Source organism: Nansenia antarctica (assembly GCF_963989245.1).
Source record: "Nansenia antarctica genome assembly, chromosome: 4".
Lineage (NCBI taxonomy): Eukaryota > Metazoa > Chordata > Actinopteri > Argentiniformes > Microstomatidae > Nansenia > Nansenia antarctica.
The window spans coordinates 312,217-329,716 of record NC_137689.1 but is presented as its reverse complement, the minus strand read 5'-3'; the positions used below and the strand labels follow the sequence as shown (position 1 = coordinate 329,716).

General features: G+C 53.7%; 1 protein-coding gene across 1 annotated transcript in view; it reads left to right on the top strand.

Annotated features, from left to right (window-relative positions):
• The window catches only part of ddx10 (DEAD (Asp-Glu-Ala-Asp) box polypeptide 10), an 88,280-nt gene that overhangs the window by 55,641 nt on the left and 15,139 nt on the right, over positions 1 to 17,500 (top strand). Inside the window, exon 17 of the mRNA XM_080530233.1 lies at positions 4,801 to 4,857. Within this exon, the coding sequence (XP_080386359.1) occupies positions 4,801 to 4,857 (57 nt within the window). The remainder of the gene's footprint in view (positions 1 to 4,800; positions 4,858 to 17,500) is intronic.

Sequence of the window (17,500 nt, the reverse complement as noted above, 5' to 3'; positions counted from 1 at the left end):
AATCGTTGGTCTAGTGTTAATAATCGTTGGTCTAGTGTTAATAATCGTTGGTCGAGTGTTAATAATCATTGGTCTAGTGTTAATAATCATTGGTCTAGTGTTAATAATCGTTGGTCTAGTGTTAATAATCATTGGTCTAGTGTTAATAATCATTGGTCTAGTGTTAATAATCAGGTCTAGTGTTAATAATCATTAGTCTAGTGTTAATAATCATTGGTCTAGTGTTAATAATCGTTGGTCTAGTGTTAATAATCAGGTCTAGTGTTAATAATCATTGGTCTAGTGTTAATAATCATTGGTCTAGTGTTAATAATCATTGGTCTAGTGTTAATAATCGTTGGTCTAGTGTTAATAATCAGGTCTAGTGTTAATAATCACTGGTCTAGTGTTAATAATCGTTGGTCTAGTGTTAATAATCATTGGTCTAGTGTTAATAATCAGGTCTAGTGTTAATAATCGTTGGTCTAGTGTTAATAATCATTAGTCTAGTGTTAATAATCATTAGTCTAGTGCAGCGGTTCCCAACCTTTGGACTCACGGCCCACTTTACAAATCTCTACAGTATTCGCGGCCCACTCAGGCCTAGCACGATTTTCTTCGCGTGCACGCGCATGAAACGCGCACGAGCGCTCAAAAACTAGAGGGAGCGTGGCAAAAAAATAGAAAATAAATAGCGGTTGAACCATTAAAGCCGAGCGGCGATGTTTTATATAGCAGGTGATCAAATACCAAGATCGTAAATGTTGTATGTGTTCAATATTTACGACCAAACATCCTTATGTGTGTGGGCAACTCCCGACTCCCGACTAGGGTTGCCAGATGGGCTCGGGGGTTTTTTGGTGGAATTAGCGGTTTTAGACTGTGGTTAGGGTGGAAAATGTCGATCCCATCTGGCAACCCTGTTCCCGAGTCCGATTGTGACGGGGATGGAATGTAGCCAATCAAGAAGCGAGCTGACTTCTTCTTTTCGGATGGAAATATCGGCGCACACCACACACAATACGATCAAGGCTGTTCAATCCAAGATTTTTAATCTTTTTAAAATTAAAACGTTTTTGTAACCAAAAAACGTCAATAAAACTATTTTTATGCCCATGATTTGGCGGCCCACTTGCAGTGCTCTCGCGGACCACCAGAGGGCCGCGGCCCATAGGTTGGGAACCGCTGATCTAGTGTTAATAATCATTGGTCTAGTGTTAATAATCATTGGTCTAGTGTTAATAATCATTGGTCTAGTGTTAATAATCATTGGTCTAGTGTTAATAATAATTGGTCTAGTGTTAATAATCATTGGTCTAGTGTTGATAATCATTGGTCTAGTGTTAATAATCGTTGGTCTAGTGTTAATAATCGTTGGTCTAGTGTTAATAATCATTGGTCTAGTGTTAATAATCATTGGTCTAGTGTTAATAATCATTGGTCTAGTGTTAATAATCATTGGTCTAGTGTTAATAATCATTGGTCTAGTGTTAATAATCGTTGGTCTAGTGTTAATAATCAGGTCTAGTGTTAATAATAATTGGTCTAGTGTTAATAATCATTGGTCTAGTGTTAATAATCATTGGTCTAGTGTTAATAATCGTTGGTCTAGTGTTAATAATCATTGGTCTAGTGTTAATAATCGTTGGTCTAGTGTTAATAATCGTTGGCCTAGTGTTGAGTGGTGGAATGTGAGCAAACTGGTGTCGTCATTTTAGTAGGAAAGAGTTATTATGTTTTCACAATGAAGTGACCACTCAAGAAGGACTCGAAGCTAAACAGCCCAGCCATATTATCTGAGCTATTATGGGCTTTATTTCAAATCATACATCCGTCCCTTTGACCTAAGAAACGCCTGTAAACTGAGCCAAACCAACCTAGCCTGTTCAGACTCGTCGTCATCAACAATGTCATACATGTATTGGCCTGCTAAAGCTAAAGCCCTGCTACCCTGCTAAAGCCCTGTGGTCCCTTAGTGGCTCGTCATCGTGAACATTAAATTATGCCTGAGGTTTTCACCCCGACTGTCGTCTATGAAGCTTAGCTGGCGCGTTTAACGCCTCGTCCTGTCTGTCGTGTGAGGAAGGAAAGCTGCGTTGCCAAGACGCCTTGTTGTGGGGGCGGGGGCGCGTGACGGAGGAGGAGACGGACTCTTTAAAATCCATTTTAATTCTGCGTGGCTGCACTGCTGCATGCTGCACTGCTGCATGCTGCCTGACTCTGACAGGAACCAGTTAGCAGCACATGACTCTGACAGACCGTCACACGCTGCTACCCCACTGACTCCTAGGGGACCGTTGTGATTCTACAACTTCTCCTTGACTTTAGGCCTCAAACAGCTGATACACTCTAGACCAGTGGTCTGATGCACTCTAGACCAGTGGTTCTCAACCCTCTCCTCTGGGACCCCCAGCCGTTCCACATATCTGATCTGTTCCACCACCAGCACACCTGATTCAACTAATCAAGTAAAGCAATTATGATTTGTACTTTAGATTAGTTGAGTCAGGTGTGCTGGTGGTGGAACAGATCAGATATGTGGAACGGCTGGGGGTCCCCGAGGAGAGGGTTGAGAACCACTGCTCTAGACCATTCTAGACCATAGTGTTATTATTATATACACACTCTTCTAGACCATAGTAAGGACAGTGAACAGATGATTAGCGTTAAGGGATTAGGGTTAGGCATTAGGGAGGGTTAGGGTTAAGGCAGGGTTAGGGTTAGGCCCTTCTAACTTCCTGGTTAGTCAACACCGTTTGGTCCTTTTGCTTTTCTCTCCCTCTCCATTTCTATTCTTCTTTCTTAATGCTCTCTTTCTTTCTCTCTCTCTCTCTCCCTAATCTCCCTCATCTCTCTCTCCCTCCCCCATCTCTCCCTCCCTCCCTCATCTCTCTCTCTCTCCCTAATCTCTCTCTCCCTCCCTCCCTCATCTCTCTCTCCCTCCCTCCCTCATCTCTCTCTCTCTCCCTCATCTCTCTCCCTCCCTCCTCTCTCTCCCTCCCTCGTAGGTCCAGGGTAGATTACCATATTGTGATTTGGTCACGGTGGAGCTCTGAGTCTCACCAGACATAACAGCTTTAGAAACCCTGAGACACACCGACCCTCACAGCCCCCCACCTCCCTCACAGCCCCCCACCTCCCTCACACCAGCCCCCCCCCCTCCCTCACACCAGCCCCTCCCCCTCCCTCACACCAGCCCCCCCTCCCTCCCTCTACCAGGGACAGGTGATATGAGAGAGACATGACGTGTTCCTCCCACATCCTCATGCTGAAGATGTAAAGATGTTTTCACTGGGAGACGCGTGGAGCAGAGATGAAGGACTCATGAATCAGCTGCTGACATCATCCGCAGAGAGAAATGCGCTACAGAGAGTCGTGAGAACAGCCCAGAAGATCACCGGCGCCCCCCTCCCCTTTTTGGAAGAGCTGTACAACACACGCTGCCTCAGGAAGGCCTCCAAGATCTCCAGAGACCCATCCCACCCTGGGTACGAACACTTTGCCCGGCTGCCCTCGAAAAGGCGGTACAGGACCCTGGCCGCAAGGACAAACAGACTGAAGCTCAGCTTCTACCCCAGGGCCATCCAGGCCCTGAACACAGCAAAGACCTAGGTTCTGGGCCCTGGACAGTCTGGACGGATTGATGGCAGCTGCTGGATTGAAAAAATCAGGTGTAGTGCTGAGGCACAAATGTGTACATTTCAAGCCTGCAAACTGCGACACTTTAAATGAATGTGCAATAACACTATGTGCAATATGACAACCCTAGTCGTTTTATGTGTACAGTATAGTATAGTGGATAGTGTACATAGCCTTTATTTATGTAAACCAGCTCCTTTCCCTTCTTGTTTTTTTAGTTGTTTTTTTTCTTTCCTAGCACCAGGGGAGCCCCCCCTCCCAAATTTCGTTGTTTGGTACCTGTACTATATCAATGACAATAAAGACCATTCATTCATTCTAACGCAGCCCCCCCCCCACCTCCCTCAACACCCACCCCACCTCCCTCAACACCCTCCCCCCCCCCCCCACACACATCTGTGTTTCTGTGTTTCAGTTTGTCGAGATTTGTTTGCTCTTTCATTTCCCCACATGAAGGATATTGTCGCCTCTCAATACTCAATACTCAATACTGACCGTCCGCCTTCCCATTTTAAATACATATTAATAACACATTAATAACACAGTGTGTTAAATACACATTAATACCACAGTGTGTTTGGATCCTCTAAGCTGTCCACAGGCTGTTGTCTTTCATTCCAGCGTTCTGCTGAGCTGCTCAGGTGAACGGGTCCAAGGACAGAGCTGCAGAGACGATAGTTGGGGGGCAGCAGGAAATATTAAAATATGTCTGGTCTGTAATAAAGCTTCTGCTGCAGGGGGACAGACAGGATGTGACTAATTGGGAGACGAGCCGCGTTCAGCCTATAGACAGACGTCCGCCCTGCAGCCTGGAGGACAAACACATTCAGTTAGTTTAAATGTTTTAAAGAAATGTCTGCTGCTTCTGAGCTCCTCGTAGGAGAGCCACAACCAGGCGTGTGTCGACCTTCTCTTAATAAGTTATTGAACACGTAAAGATATACATATATGTCCTTTATATATCTGGCTCTGGGGAAACAAAAATAACATTTAGAAATGGGATGAGAACCGTTCTAAGTTCTACGTGTGTGTGTGTGTGTGTGTGTGTGTGTGTGGGAGGAATGGGAGGAGGCTGCCACTACAATGGGATGTGAAGAAACAATGATTCACTCACTCTCTCCTTCCCTCTCTCTCCTTCCCTCTCTCTCTCCTTCCCCTCTCTCTCTCCTTCCTCTTCCTCAGGAGAAGCGTCTGAGGGAGAAGGCGGCCAGGAGAGACGCCAGCAGGCAGCAGGCTGAGGTGAGTCTCTGTCTTCTTCTCTGCGTCTCCGTCAGCCCTGAACGAGAGACAGCAGGAAGTGGCTCCACTTGTCTCTGTCACACAGACGGAACCTTCTCTCCTCTTTATCTCTGTCACACGGTGAACACGGCCCCCCGCTGTCCTGTAGCACTTAGCTTCTAGATTTACATACCAGGGAGAACTGGCCTGGCACAGTGGTAAACTACAAGGTAAAGTTAGCTGTACTGTATCTGTACTGTAGCCTAACCCCAGCCTGATATCTTTACTGTAGCCTAACCCCAGCCTAACCCTGATATCTCAGACAGGGACAGATTAGGATTATGGGAGAGAAACCTTATGTCTTATGTAAGGCTCCTGTCAGTAAGGCCCCTGTCAGTAAGGCTCCTGTCAGTAAGGCCCCTGTCAGTAAGGCTCCTGTCAGTAAGGCCCCTGTCAGTAAGGCCCCTGTAAGGCCCCTGTCAGTAAGGCCCCTGTCAGTAAGGCCCCTGTCAGTAAGGCTCCTGTCAGTAAGGCTCCTGTCAGTAAGGCCCCTGTCAGTAAGGCCCCTGTCAGTAAGGCTCCTGTCAGTAAGGCTCCTGTCAGTAAGGCCCCTGTCAGTAAGGCCCCTGTCAGTAAGGCCCCTGTCAGTAAGGCTCCTGTCAGTAAGGCCCCTGTCAGTAAGGCCCTCAGTAAGGCCCCTCAGTAAGGCAGCTCAGTAAGGCCCCTGTCAGTAAGGCTCCTGTCAGTAAGGCCCCTGTCAGTAAGGCCCTCAGTAAGGCTCCTGTCAGTAAGGCCCCTGTCAGTAAGGCCCTCAGTAAGGCCCCTGTCAGTAAGGCCCCTGTCAGTAAGGCCCCTGTCAGTAAGGCTCCTGTCAGTAAGGCCCCTGTCAGTAAGGCTCCTGTCAGTAAGGCCCCTGTAAGGCCCCTGTCAGTAAGGCCCCTGTCAGTAAGGCTCCTGTCAGTAAGGCCCCTGTCAGTAAGGCTCCTGTCAGTAAGGCTCCTGTCAGTAAGGCCCCTGTCAGTAAGGCTCCTGTCAGTAAGGCCCTCAGTAAGGCTCCTGTCAGTAAGGCCCCTGTCAGTAAGGCCCCTGTCAGTAAGGCCCCTGTCAGTAAGGCCCCTGTCAGTAAGGCCCCTGTCAGTAAGGCCCCTGTCAGTAAGGCCCCTGTCAGTAAGGCCCCTGTCAGTAAGGCTCCTGTCAGTAAGGCCCCTGTCAGTAAGGCCCCTGTCAGTAAGGCCCCTGTCAGTAAGGCCCCTGTCAGTAAGGCCCCTGTCAGTAAGGCTCCTGTCAGTAAGGCCCCTGTCAGTAAGGCCCCTGACCGTAAGGCCCCTGTCAGTAAGGCCCCTGTCAGTAAGGCTCCTGTCAGTAAGGCCCCTGTCAGTAAGGCCCCTGTAAGGCTCCTGTCAGTAAGGCTCCTGTCAGTAAGGCCCCTGTCAGTAAGGCTCCTGTCAGTAAGGCTCCTGTCAGTAAGGCTCCTGTCAGTAAGGCCCTCAGTAAGGCTCCTGTCAGTAAGGCCCTCAGTAAGGCCCCTGTAAGGCTCCTGTCAGTAAGGCCCCTGTCAGTAAGGCCCCTGTCAGTAAGGCCCCTGTCAGTAAGGCTCCTGTCAGTAAGGCCCCTGTAAGGCTCCTGTCAGTAAGGCCCCTGTCAGTGAGGCCTTTCAGCCCCAGCAGAGGTGAGCCTCTCTCCCTCCCCCTCCTCCCTGTGTCAGCCCTGTCCTGCTGATTCATGTCGTCTAATGTAGAAAGCCGAGCTGTTCAGACCCAACAGGATCACCCTGCCAGCACTGTCACTCTCTTCTGCTCTCCCTCTTTATCTCTCTTTCTGTCTCTCTCTCTCCCTCTTTATCTCTCTTTCTGTCTCTCTCTCCCTCTTTATCTCTCTTTATTTCTGTCTCTCTCTCTCTCTCTCTCTCTCTCTCTCTCTCTCTCTCTCTCTCTCTCTCTCTCTCTCTCTCTCTCTCTCTCTCTCAAGAAATAGTGATTAACGAGTAACAGTGATTTAAATAGTAATAAATGGCTACATAACTAAGTATCACCCTAACTTGGACGTAGTGAATATCTGGATAATTAAATGCTGCAGTAAAACACAGAGACAGACTCCGTGGTGAATACGCTCGATGATCACATTCCCTTCTCTCCCAGCGGCTGGCAGGCTCGGATGTAGAGCAGCCAATGTGGAGCTGGTTTTATTATCTCCTAAGAGGAGAGGTGGCTTTCTCTCATTTCTTTACACTTTATTCTAATCACGTTATGTGAGGAAGTGGAGCTTCCAGGAGTTCATCTGCCCTTCAGATGCCTGCTGCCATCCCCGTGTATCTGTCTCCTTCCTCCTTCTCTCTCTCTCTCTCTAGGCCTCCTGTCTCATTCTCTCTCTCTCTCTCTAGGCCTCCTGTCTCTCTCTCTCTCTCTAGGCCTCCTGTCTCCTTCTCTCTCTCTCTCTCTCTCTCTCTCTCTCTAGGCCTCCTGTCTCCTTCTCTCTCTCTCTCTCTAGGCCTCCTGTCTCCTCTCTCTCTCTCTCTCTCTCTCTCTCTCTCTCTCTCTCTCTCTCTCTCTCTCTCTCTCTCTCTCTCTCTCTCTCTCTCTCTCTCTCTCGGCCTCCTGTTCAGCCTGGTCAGCACTGTGGGAGACAGATCCACAGAGAGGGTGGAGGAAAGGACAGAGAGGGTGGAGGAGAGGACAGAGAGGGTGGAGGAGAGGACAGAGAGGGTGGAGGAGAGGACAGAGAGGGTGGAGGAGAGGACAGAGAGGGTGGAGGAGAGGACAGAGAGGGTGGAGGAGAGGACAGAGAGGGTGGAGGAGAGGACAAGGCTCCATCTGAACATCATGACATCATATCATCAGTCATTGATTGACATTTCCCAGTTATCCCACCTCTCAATCGTTTCAGAAGTCACATGACCCTCCCACCCTGAGAGTGCTGCTCTCATTTTAACGGAGCTACTTTAGTTTCTGTTCAGTTTTAATGTTTTACCAGGGCAGCAAACTGGGACGCTTCCCCGTCTCCTCCAGAGAGAGGCTGCGCTTATTGACCCGCGCTCCTCCAAGCTGAACACTTCTGCGGCTGCCTCCCTCTCTCTCCCTGCCTCCCTCTCTCTCTCCCTCTCTCTCCCTCTCTCTCCCTGCCTCTCTCCCTCTCTCTCCCTGCCTCCCTCTCTCTCCCAGACAAAGACAATCAGAGTCTTACTGGCTGTCTCCACTGGGCTACAGGCCTTCAGCTCTCCACTATTCTCTCATTCATCACCGCTAACACGTCTGTAAGGCCTGGGAGGTGGTGGGGGTGGTGGGGGTGGCGGGGTGGCCTCCATGCAGCAGCAGAACAGATTCAGCCAGATTGAAAGCAGATTAAGAAATGTAAATTGTTATTGCCTCAAAGGTTCATTAATGATTTGGAGAGAATCAGGCAGCCTTCAGGGCAGACGCTAACGTGCTACGGCAGTTTAGTAAATCAACTAAATCAACTTTGAGAAGTTTGTTACATCAGTACAGTGCCACAATCATCATAAACTCATCACTACACTGTACTAACAGCACTGGACTGTAACTGGACTGTAACTGTAACATTGAGTAATTACATTAATTGTTACATTTTACTTACAAAGGTAATTACATAATAGTACGAGCACAGTAATTTGAAGGGACCAAACATACCACGAGACACATGACGTGTTTACCTGTGCTTATTTACTCAGAGCAAACCTGAAGAGTTGCCTGTTTTTAAAAGCGGGACAAGAGATTTGACTCTGACAAACGACTTGGCTGGAGCCTCGCCTCTTAGAGCCACAGGAATATGTTAAAGCCATTAGACTGATGCATCATTAATCATGTGTTTTGTACCGGCCACCTGCACATAAAATCCTTTCCACCCAATCTGTCACCTGGGCAACGGGCCGCGGCGCTGCATGCCAATGGACCAGCTAGTCTCTACCTGGCGCCCGCAGACATCCTTTATCTCTGGGCTGAGTTACCGTGGCTCTGCTGAGAACAGATGGACGATTGTTGTCTTAGTTTTAGAAGAGGTCCAAGTCATTGACTCTGTATTCATTTGCCGTGTAATGGCTGTGAGATGTGTTAATGTGCTGTATGCTAATATGTCTTAGATTCTGGTCTCAGTGTAGAGTTGCTGAGTGACGGTGTTCGGTCACAGTTTCTAGAGGTCACAGAGGCGCCACGGGGCTCTGTGTTGGGTCCGTTGTTGTTTACATTGTATGACAATTATTGTCTCCTTTAGTTAGGGTCTCTGTGTGACCTCCTCAGGGGGAGGCAGAGAGATAGGCCCTCCCCTCCTGGCTGTGTGACCTCTTCAGGGGGATGTGGCTCTTATGACCTCCAGCGCTGCGTCTTTATGTGTCTGTGTTGGTCTGCAGAGGGATCAGGGGGTTTGAGAGACAAGCAGGAAAAGAGCATCGGTGCCTTTAAAGGGGTGAGGATGATATTCACAGCTATGAGTGGTAGAAATCTCGTTTCTTGCCTCCTCTCATGTTGGCTCTATGTCATAGGGATAACTTTGCAATGACAGGTTGTGCGATTACACTTTTGACACGTAGCAGAACTTTTTTAAACACAAACCGAAATGACCCGCTTATCACCGTGAAACAGACCAACGCTAGAATACAGCTCCTATATTGAGTCCAGTTATGTACTGACTGAGCTAGCTGACATTTGAGTGTAGCTGATTAAAACACCAAGGGGAGCAGATGGAGGACCAGTCACTCCCCCTCCTTTAAACAGAGATCTCCCAAGACCGAGTTAATCAAACAAAGCCTCTCCACGGGACAGATGGCATCCTCTCCGCTCGCCTCCACCCAGGAGAGGAGGAGTGTGTTAGCGCACGCCAGCACACCACAATGGCTCTCAGCTCTCAGCCTCAGAAGTTGAAGTTGGAAGGGAATTGGCCTCTTTGTCGACCGTTTAAAAGTCAGCTTAGCAGAGTGTTTTGGCAGCAGCTCGGTAGCCAATCACAAGTGCTGCTCTGTTCCCTCCGGAGTGGATGTGTCTGACGGAGTCAAGCTGCTGCTGTCATCCGTCTCAGGAGGCCTGAGGTCATGTGACGACACATGTGACCTGTCTAAACATAACCTCAGATGGGAGTTATGAATCTCAGCCAGCGTGCGTATAATGAGCGTACTTTTGGTTTAACTGGTGTTTACGACTGCGCTCCTATGAGCCGTAACCCACATCCAGGCTATATATGGCTCCGACCTTCCAGTTGTGCAGCTAGCGATGGTGGCGTTTGTTTTTATAGAAACATAATTAGCTCATTGACTTAACATTGGAAGGCAAAGTGAAAATATAGATTTTGATGGAAACTGCTGCATATTTAAACTGCTGCTCGGTTTAACTTCTAGACATTTCGATGCGTAGCTTCATGTTACTGCTAAACATTATGTAAAAAAGGGGGCATTTTCACACAATCTGTTTTTAATGAACGGATCTGTATGATATCTGACATACAGCATCTATCCCTCTATCTACCTATCTATCTATCTATCTATCTACCTATCTATCTATCTATCTATCTATCTATCTATCTGTCTGTCTGTCTGTCTGTCTGTCTGTCTGTCTGTCTGTCTGTCTGTCTGTCTGTCTGTCTGTCTGTCTGTCTGTCTGTCTGTCTGTCTGTCTGTCTGTCTGTCTGTCTGTCTGTCTGTCTGTCTGTCTGTCTGTCTGTCTGTCTATCTGTCTGTCTGTCTGTCGTATCTGTCTGTCTGTCTGTCTATCTGTCTGTCTGTCTGTCTGTCTGTCTGTCTGTCTGTCTGTCTGTCTGTCTGTCTGTCCGTCCGTCCGTCCGTCAGTGGGGGGGGGGGGGGTGTATTAACATAGAGGAGAGTGGGGGGGGGGGGGGGTGTATTAACATAGAGGAGAGTGGGGGGGGGGGGGGGGGTGTATTAACATAGAGAGAGTGGGGGGGGGGGGGGGGGTGTATTAACATAGAGGAGAGTGGGGGGGGGGGGGGGTGTATTAACATAGAGGAGAGTGGGGGGGGGGGGGGGGTGTATTAACATAGAGGAGAGTGGGGGGGGGGGGGGGGGTGTATTAACATAGAGGAGAGTGGGGGGGGGGGGGGGGGGGTGTATTAACATAGAGGAGAGTGGGGGGGGGGGGGGGGGGTGTATTAACATAGAGGAGAGTGGGGGGGGGGGGGGGGGGGGTGTATTAACATAGAGGAGAGTGGGGGGGGGGGGGGGGGTTGTATTAACATAGAGGAGAGTGGGGGGGGGGGGGGGGGTGTATTAACATAGAGAGAGTGGGGGGGGGGGGGGGGGGTGTATTAACATAGAGGAGAGTGGGGGGGGGGGGGGGGGGGGGTGTATTAACATAGAGGAGAGTGGGGGGGGGGGGGGGGGGGGTGTATTAACATAGAGGAGAGTGGGGGGGAGGGGGGGGGGGGTGTATTAACATAGAGGAGAGTTGGGGGGGGGGGGGGGGGGGGGTGTATTAACATAGAGGAGAGTGGGGGGGGGGGGGGGGGGGTGTATTAACATAGAGGAGAGTGGTGGGGGGGGGGGGGGGTGTATTAACATAGAGGAGAGTGGGGGGGGGGGGGGGGGGGTGTATTAACATAGAGAGAGTGGGGGGGGGGGGGGGGGGTGTATTAACATAGAGGAGAGTGGGGGGGGGGGGGGGGGTGTATTAACATAGAGGAGAGTGGGGGGGGGGGGGTGTATTAACATAGAGGAGAGTGGGGGGGGGGGGGGGGGTGTATTAACATAGAGGAGAGTGGGGGGGGGGGGGGGGTGTATTAACATAGAGAGAGTGGGGGGGGGGGGGTGTATTAACATAGAGGAGAGTGGGGGGGGGGGGGGGTGTATTAACATAGAGGAGAGTGGGGGGGGGGGGGGGGTGTATTAACATAGAGGAGAGTTGGGGGGGGGGGGGGGGGTGTATTAACATAGGAGGTGGGGGGGGGGGGGGGGGGGTGTATTAACATAGAGGAGAGTGGGGGGGGGGGGGGGGGTGTATTAACATAGAGGAGAGTGGGGGGGGGGGGGGGGTGTATTAACATAGAGGAGAGTGGGGGGGGGGGGGGGGGTGTATTAACATAGAGGAGAGTGGGGGGGGGGGGGGGGGGTGTATTAACATAGAGGAGAGGGGGGGGGGGGGGGGGGTGTATTAACATAGAGGAGAGTGGGGGGGGGGGGGGGGGGGGTGTATTAACATAGAGGAGAGTGGGGGGGGGGGGGGGGGGGTGTATTAACATAGAGGAGAGTGGGGGGGGGGGGGGTGTATTAACATAGAGGAGAGTGGGGGGGGGGGGGGGGGTGTATTACATAGAGGAGAGTGGGGGGGGGGGGGGGGGGTGTATTAACATAGAGGAGAGTGGGGGGGGGGGGGGGGGTTGTATTAACATAGAGGAGAGTGGGGGGGGGGGGGGGGGGGTGTATTAACATAGAGGAGAGTGGGGGGGGGGGGGGGTGTATTAACATAGAGGAGAGTGGGGGGGGGGGGGGGGGTGTATTAACATAGAGGAGAGTGGGGGGGGGGGGGGGTGTATTAACATAGAGGAGAGTGGGGGGGGGGGGGGGTGTATTAACATAGAGGAGAGTGGGGGAGGGGGGGGGGGGGGGGGGTGTATTAACATAGAGGAGAGTGGGGGGGGGGGGGGGGGGGTGTATTAACATAGAGGAGAGTGGGGGGGGGGGGGGGGGGGTGTATTAACATAGAGGAGAGTGTGGGGGGGGGGGGGGGTGTATTAACAAGAGGAGAGTGGGGGGGGGGGGGGGGGGTGTATTAACATAGAGGAGAGTGGGGGGGGGGGGGGGTGTATTAACATAGAGGAGAGTGGGGGGGGGGGGGGGGGGTGTATTAACATAGAGGAGAGTGGGGGGGGGGGGGGGGTGTATTAACATAGAGGAGAGTGGGGGGGGGGGGGGGGTGTATTACATAGAGGAGAGTGGGGGGGGGGGGGGGGGGTGTATTAACATAGAGGAGAGTGGGGGGGGGGGGGGTGTATTAACATAGAGGAGAGTGGGGGGGGGGGGGGGGGTGTATTAACATAGAGGAGAGTGGGGGGGGGGGGGGGGGGGGTTGTATTAACATAGAGGAGAGTGGGGGGGGGGGGGGGGTATTACATAGAGGAGAGTGGGGGGGGGGGGGGGGGTGTATTAACATAGAGGAGAGTGGGGGGGGGGGGGGGGGTGTATTAACATAGAGGAGAGTGGGGGGGGGGGGGGGGTGTATAACATAGAGGAGAGTGGGGGGGGGGGGGGGGGTGTATTAACATAGAGGAGAGTGGGGGGGGGGGGGGTGTTTAACATAGAGGAGAGTGGGGGGGGGGGGGGGGGGGTGTATTAACATAGAGGAGAGTGGGGGGGGGGGGGGGGGTGTATTAACATAGAGGAGAGTGGGGGGGGGGGGGGGGTGTATTAACATAGAGGAGAGTGGGGGGGGGGGGGGGGTGTATTAACATAGAGGAGAGTGGGGGGGGGGGGGGGGGTGTATTAACATAGAGGAGAGTGGGGGGGGGGGGGGGGGTGTATTAACATAGAGGAGAGTGGGGGGGGGGGGGGGGGTGTATTAACATAGAGGAGAGTGGGGGGGGGGGGGGGGGGGTGTATTAACATAGAGGAGAGTGGGGGGGGGGGGGGGGGGTGTATTAACATAGAGGAGAGTGGGGGGGGGGGGGGGGGGGGTGTATTAACATAGAGGAGAGTGGGGGGGGGGGGGGGGTGTATTAACATAGAGGAGAGTGGGGGGGGGGGGGGGGTGTATTAACATAGAGGAGAGTGGGGGGGGGGGGGGGGGTGTATTACATAGAGGAGAGTGGGGGGGGGGGGGGGGGGGTGTATTAACATAGAGGCAGAGTGGGCGGGGGGGGGGGGGGGTGTATTAACATAGAGGAGAGTGGGGGGGGGGGGGGGGTGTATTAACATAGAGGAGAGTGGGGGGGGGGGGGGGGGGGTTGTATTAACATAGAGGAGAGTGGGGGGGGGGGGGGGGTGTACCTGGGTGTATTAACATAGAGGAGAGTGGGGGGGGGGGGGGGGTGTATTAACATAGAGGAGAGTGGGGGGGGGGGGGGTGTATTAACATAGAGGAGAGTGGGGGGGGGGGGGGGGGGGGTGTATTAACATAGAGGAGAGTGGGGGGGGGGGGGTGTATTAACATAGAGGAGAGTGGGGGGGGGGGGGGGGGTGTATTAACATAGAGGAGAGTGGGGGGGTGGGGGGGGTGTATTAACATAGAGGAGAGTGGGGGGGGGGGGGGGGGGTGTATTAACATAGAGGAGAGTGGGGGGGGGGGGGGGGGGGTGTATTAACATAGAGGAGAGTGGGGGGGGGGGGGGGGGGGTGTATTAACATAGAGGAGAGTGGGGGGGGGGGGGGGGGGGTGTATTAACATAGAGGAGAGTGGGGGGGGGGGGGGGGGGGTGTATTAAATAGAGGAGAGTGGGGGGGGGGGGGGGGTGTATTAACATAGAGGAGAGTGGGGGGGGGGGGTGGGGGGGGTGAGGGGGGGGGGGGGCGGGGCGCGGGTGGGTGTAAGGGGGGGGGGGGGGGGGGGGGGTATTAACATAGAGGAGAGTGGGGGGGGGGGGGGGGGGTGTATTAACATAGAGGAGAGTGGGGGGGGGGGGGGGGGGGGTATTAACATAGAGGAGAGGGGGGGGGGGGGGGGGGGTGTGTATTAACATAGAGGAGAGTGGGGGGGGGGGGGGGGGGGGGTGTATTAACATAGAGGAGAGTGGGGGGGGGGGGGGGGGGTGTATTAACATAGAGGAGAGTGGGGGGGGGGGGGGGGGTGTATTAACATAGAGGAGAGTGGGGGGGGGGGGGGGGTGTATTAACATAGAGGAGAGTGGGGGGGGGGGGGGGGTGTATTAACATAGAGGAGAGTGGGGGGGGGGGGGGGGGGTGTATTAACATAGAGGAGAGTGGGGGGGGGGGGGGGGGGTGTGTATTAACATAGAGGAGAGTGGGGGGGGGGGGGGGTGTATTAACATAGAGGAGAGTGGGGGGGGGGGGGGGGGGTGTATTAACATAGAGGAGAGTGGGGGGGGGGGGGGGGGGTGTATTAACATAGAGGAGAGTGGGGGGGGGGGGGGGGGGTGTATTAACATAGAGGAGAGTGTGGGGGGGGGGGGGGGGGTGTATTAACATAGAGGAGAGTGGGGGGGGGGGGGGGGGGTGTATTAACATAGAGGAGAGTGGGGGGGGGGGGGGGGGTGTATTAACATAGAGGAGAGTGGGGGGGGGGGGGGTGTATTAACATAGAGGAGAGTGGGGGGGGGGGGGGGGTGTATTAACATAGAGGAGAGTGGGGGGGGGGGGGGGGGGTGTATTAACATAGAGGAGAGTGGGGGGGGGGGGGGGGGGGGGTGTATTAACATAGAGGAGAGTGGGGGGGGGGGGGGGTGTATTAACATAGAGGAGAGTGGGGGGGGGGGGGGGTGTATTAACATAGAGGAGAGTGGGGGGGGGGGGGGGGGGGGTGTATTAACATAGAGGAGAGTGGGGGGGGGGGGGGGGGGTGTATTAACATAGAGGAGAGTGGGGGGGGGGGGGGGGGTGTATTAACATAGAGGAGAGTGGGGGGGGGGGGGGATAGGGGGGGGGGGGGGGGTGTGTATTAACATAGAGGAGAGTGGGGGGGGGGGGGGGGTGTATTAACATAGAGGAGAGTGGGGGGGGGGGGGGGTGTATTAACATAGAGGAGAGTGGGGGGGGGGGGGGGTGTATTAACATAGAGGAGAGTGGGGGGGGGGGGGGGGTGTATTAACATAGAGGAGAGTGGGGGGGGGGGGGGGGGGTGTATTAACATAGAGGAGAGTGGGGGGGGGGGGGGGGGTGTATTAACATAGAGGAGAGTGGGGGGGGGGGGGGGTGTATTAACATAGAGGAGAGTGGGGGGGGGGGGGGGGTGTGTATTAACATAGAGGAGAGTGGGGGGGGGGGGGGGGGGGTGTATTAACATAGAGGAGAGTGGGGGGGGGGGGGGGTGTATTAACATAGAGGAGAGTGGGGGGGGGGGGGGGGGGGTGTATTAACATAGAGGAGAGTGGGGGGGGGGGGGGGGGGGTGATTAACATAGAGGAGAGTGGGGGGGGGGGGGGGGGGTGTATTAACATAGAGGAGAGTGGGGGGGGGGGGGGGTGTATAACTAGAGGAGAGTGGGGGGGGGGGGGGGGGTGTATTAACATAGAGGAGAGTGGGGGGGGGGGGGGGGGGTGTATTAACATAGAGGAGAGTGGGGGGGGGGGGGGGGGTGTATTAACATAGAGGAGAGTGGGGGGGGGGGGGGGGGGTGTATTAACATAGAGGAGAGTGGGGGGGGGGGGGGGGGGGGTGTATTAACATAGAGGAGAGTGGGGGGGGGGGGGGGGGGTGTATTAACATAGAGGAGAGTGGGGGGGGGGGGGGGGTGTATTAACATAGAGGAGAGTGGGGGGGGGGGGGGGGGTGTTTAACATAGAGGAGAGTGGGGGGGGGGGGGGGGGGGTTGTATCTAACATAGAGGAGATGGGGGGGGGGGGGGGGGGCTGTATTTAACATAGAGGAGAGTGGGGGGGGGGGGGGGGGGGGGGGTGTATTAACATAGAGGAGAGTGGGGGGGGGGGGGGGGGGTGTATTAACATAGAGGAGAGTGGGGGGGGGGGGGGGGGGGGTGTATTAACATAGAGGAGAAGTGGGGGGGGGGGGGGGGGGGGTTGTATTAACATAGAGGAGAGTGGGGGGGGGGGGGGGGGGTGTATTAACATAGAGGAGAGTGGGGGGGGGGGGGGGTGTATTAACATAGAGGAGAGTGGGGGGGGGGGGGGGGGGTTGTATTAACATAGAGGAGAGTGGGGGGGGGGGGGGGGGGGGGGTGTATTAACATAGAGGAGAGTGGGGGGGGGGGGGGGGTGTATTAACATAGAGGAAGAGAGTGGGGGGGGGGGGGGGGGGGGGGGGTGTATTAACATAGAGGAGGGGGGGGACACTCGTCACACCACCACCACATCTCCTCCATCTCTCTCAGACTCCATCTCTCTCAGAGGGTCTCAAAGTGACGCCGGGGACGTTTCAGTTTTATTAGTGTTTCTTGTTGCTGCCTCCTTGGCCCGGTCTGATAGAGCCTCAAAGCCTTTACTGGATCATACCCTCACACACACACACATAACCCTGGACTCTGAAGCCTTTACTGGATCATGTTGTCAAACATCACATAACCCCTCTGAGTATACCCTGGCATAACCCTGGTCTAACCCTCTGTGCGTCTGCTCACCCTGCTGTAGGAGATGGAGTAGTGTTTGTGTTCACTTAACGTACTTCCTGCCTGCTGTCACAGATACGTTATATGACACCCGGTGTTGGGTCTGGGGTGGCTGGGGGATGCGTGCTCTGACTGAGAACGCAGGAAGTAAGACGTTGTGGATTTAAACTGCAGCTAACAAACAGAGACTTGGCCTCAGCGGAGCCTAGTGAAGGTCTGCTGACTCAGACCGTCTGTACAGACCATATAGATGCTCCTTCCTCTCTGCTGTATCAGTGACCTCATCACTCTGCTCCTTCCTCTCTGCTGTATCAGTTGACCTCATCACTCTGCTCCTTCCTCTCTGCTGTATCAGTGACCTCATCACTCTGCTCCTTCCTCTCTGCTGTATCAGTGACCTCATCACTCTGCTCCTTCCTCTCTGCTGTATCAGTGACCTCATCACTCTGCTCCTTCCTCTCTGCTGTATCAGTGACCTC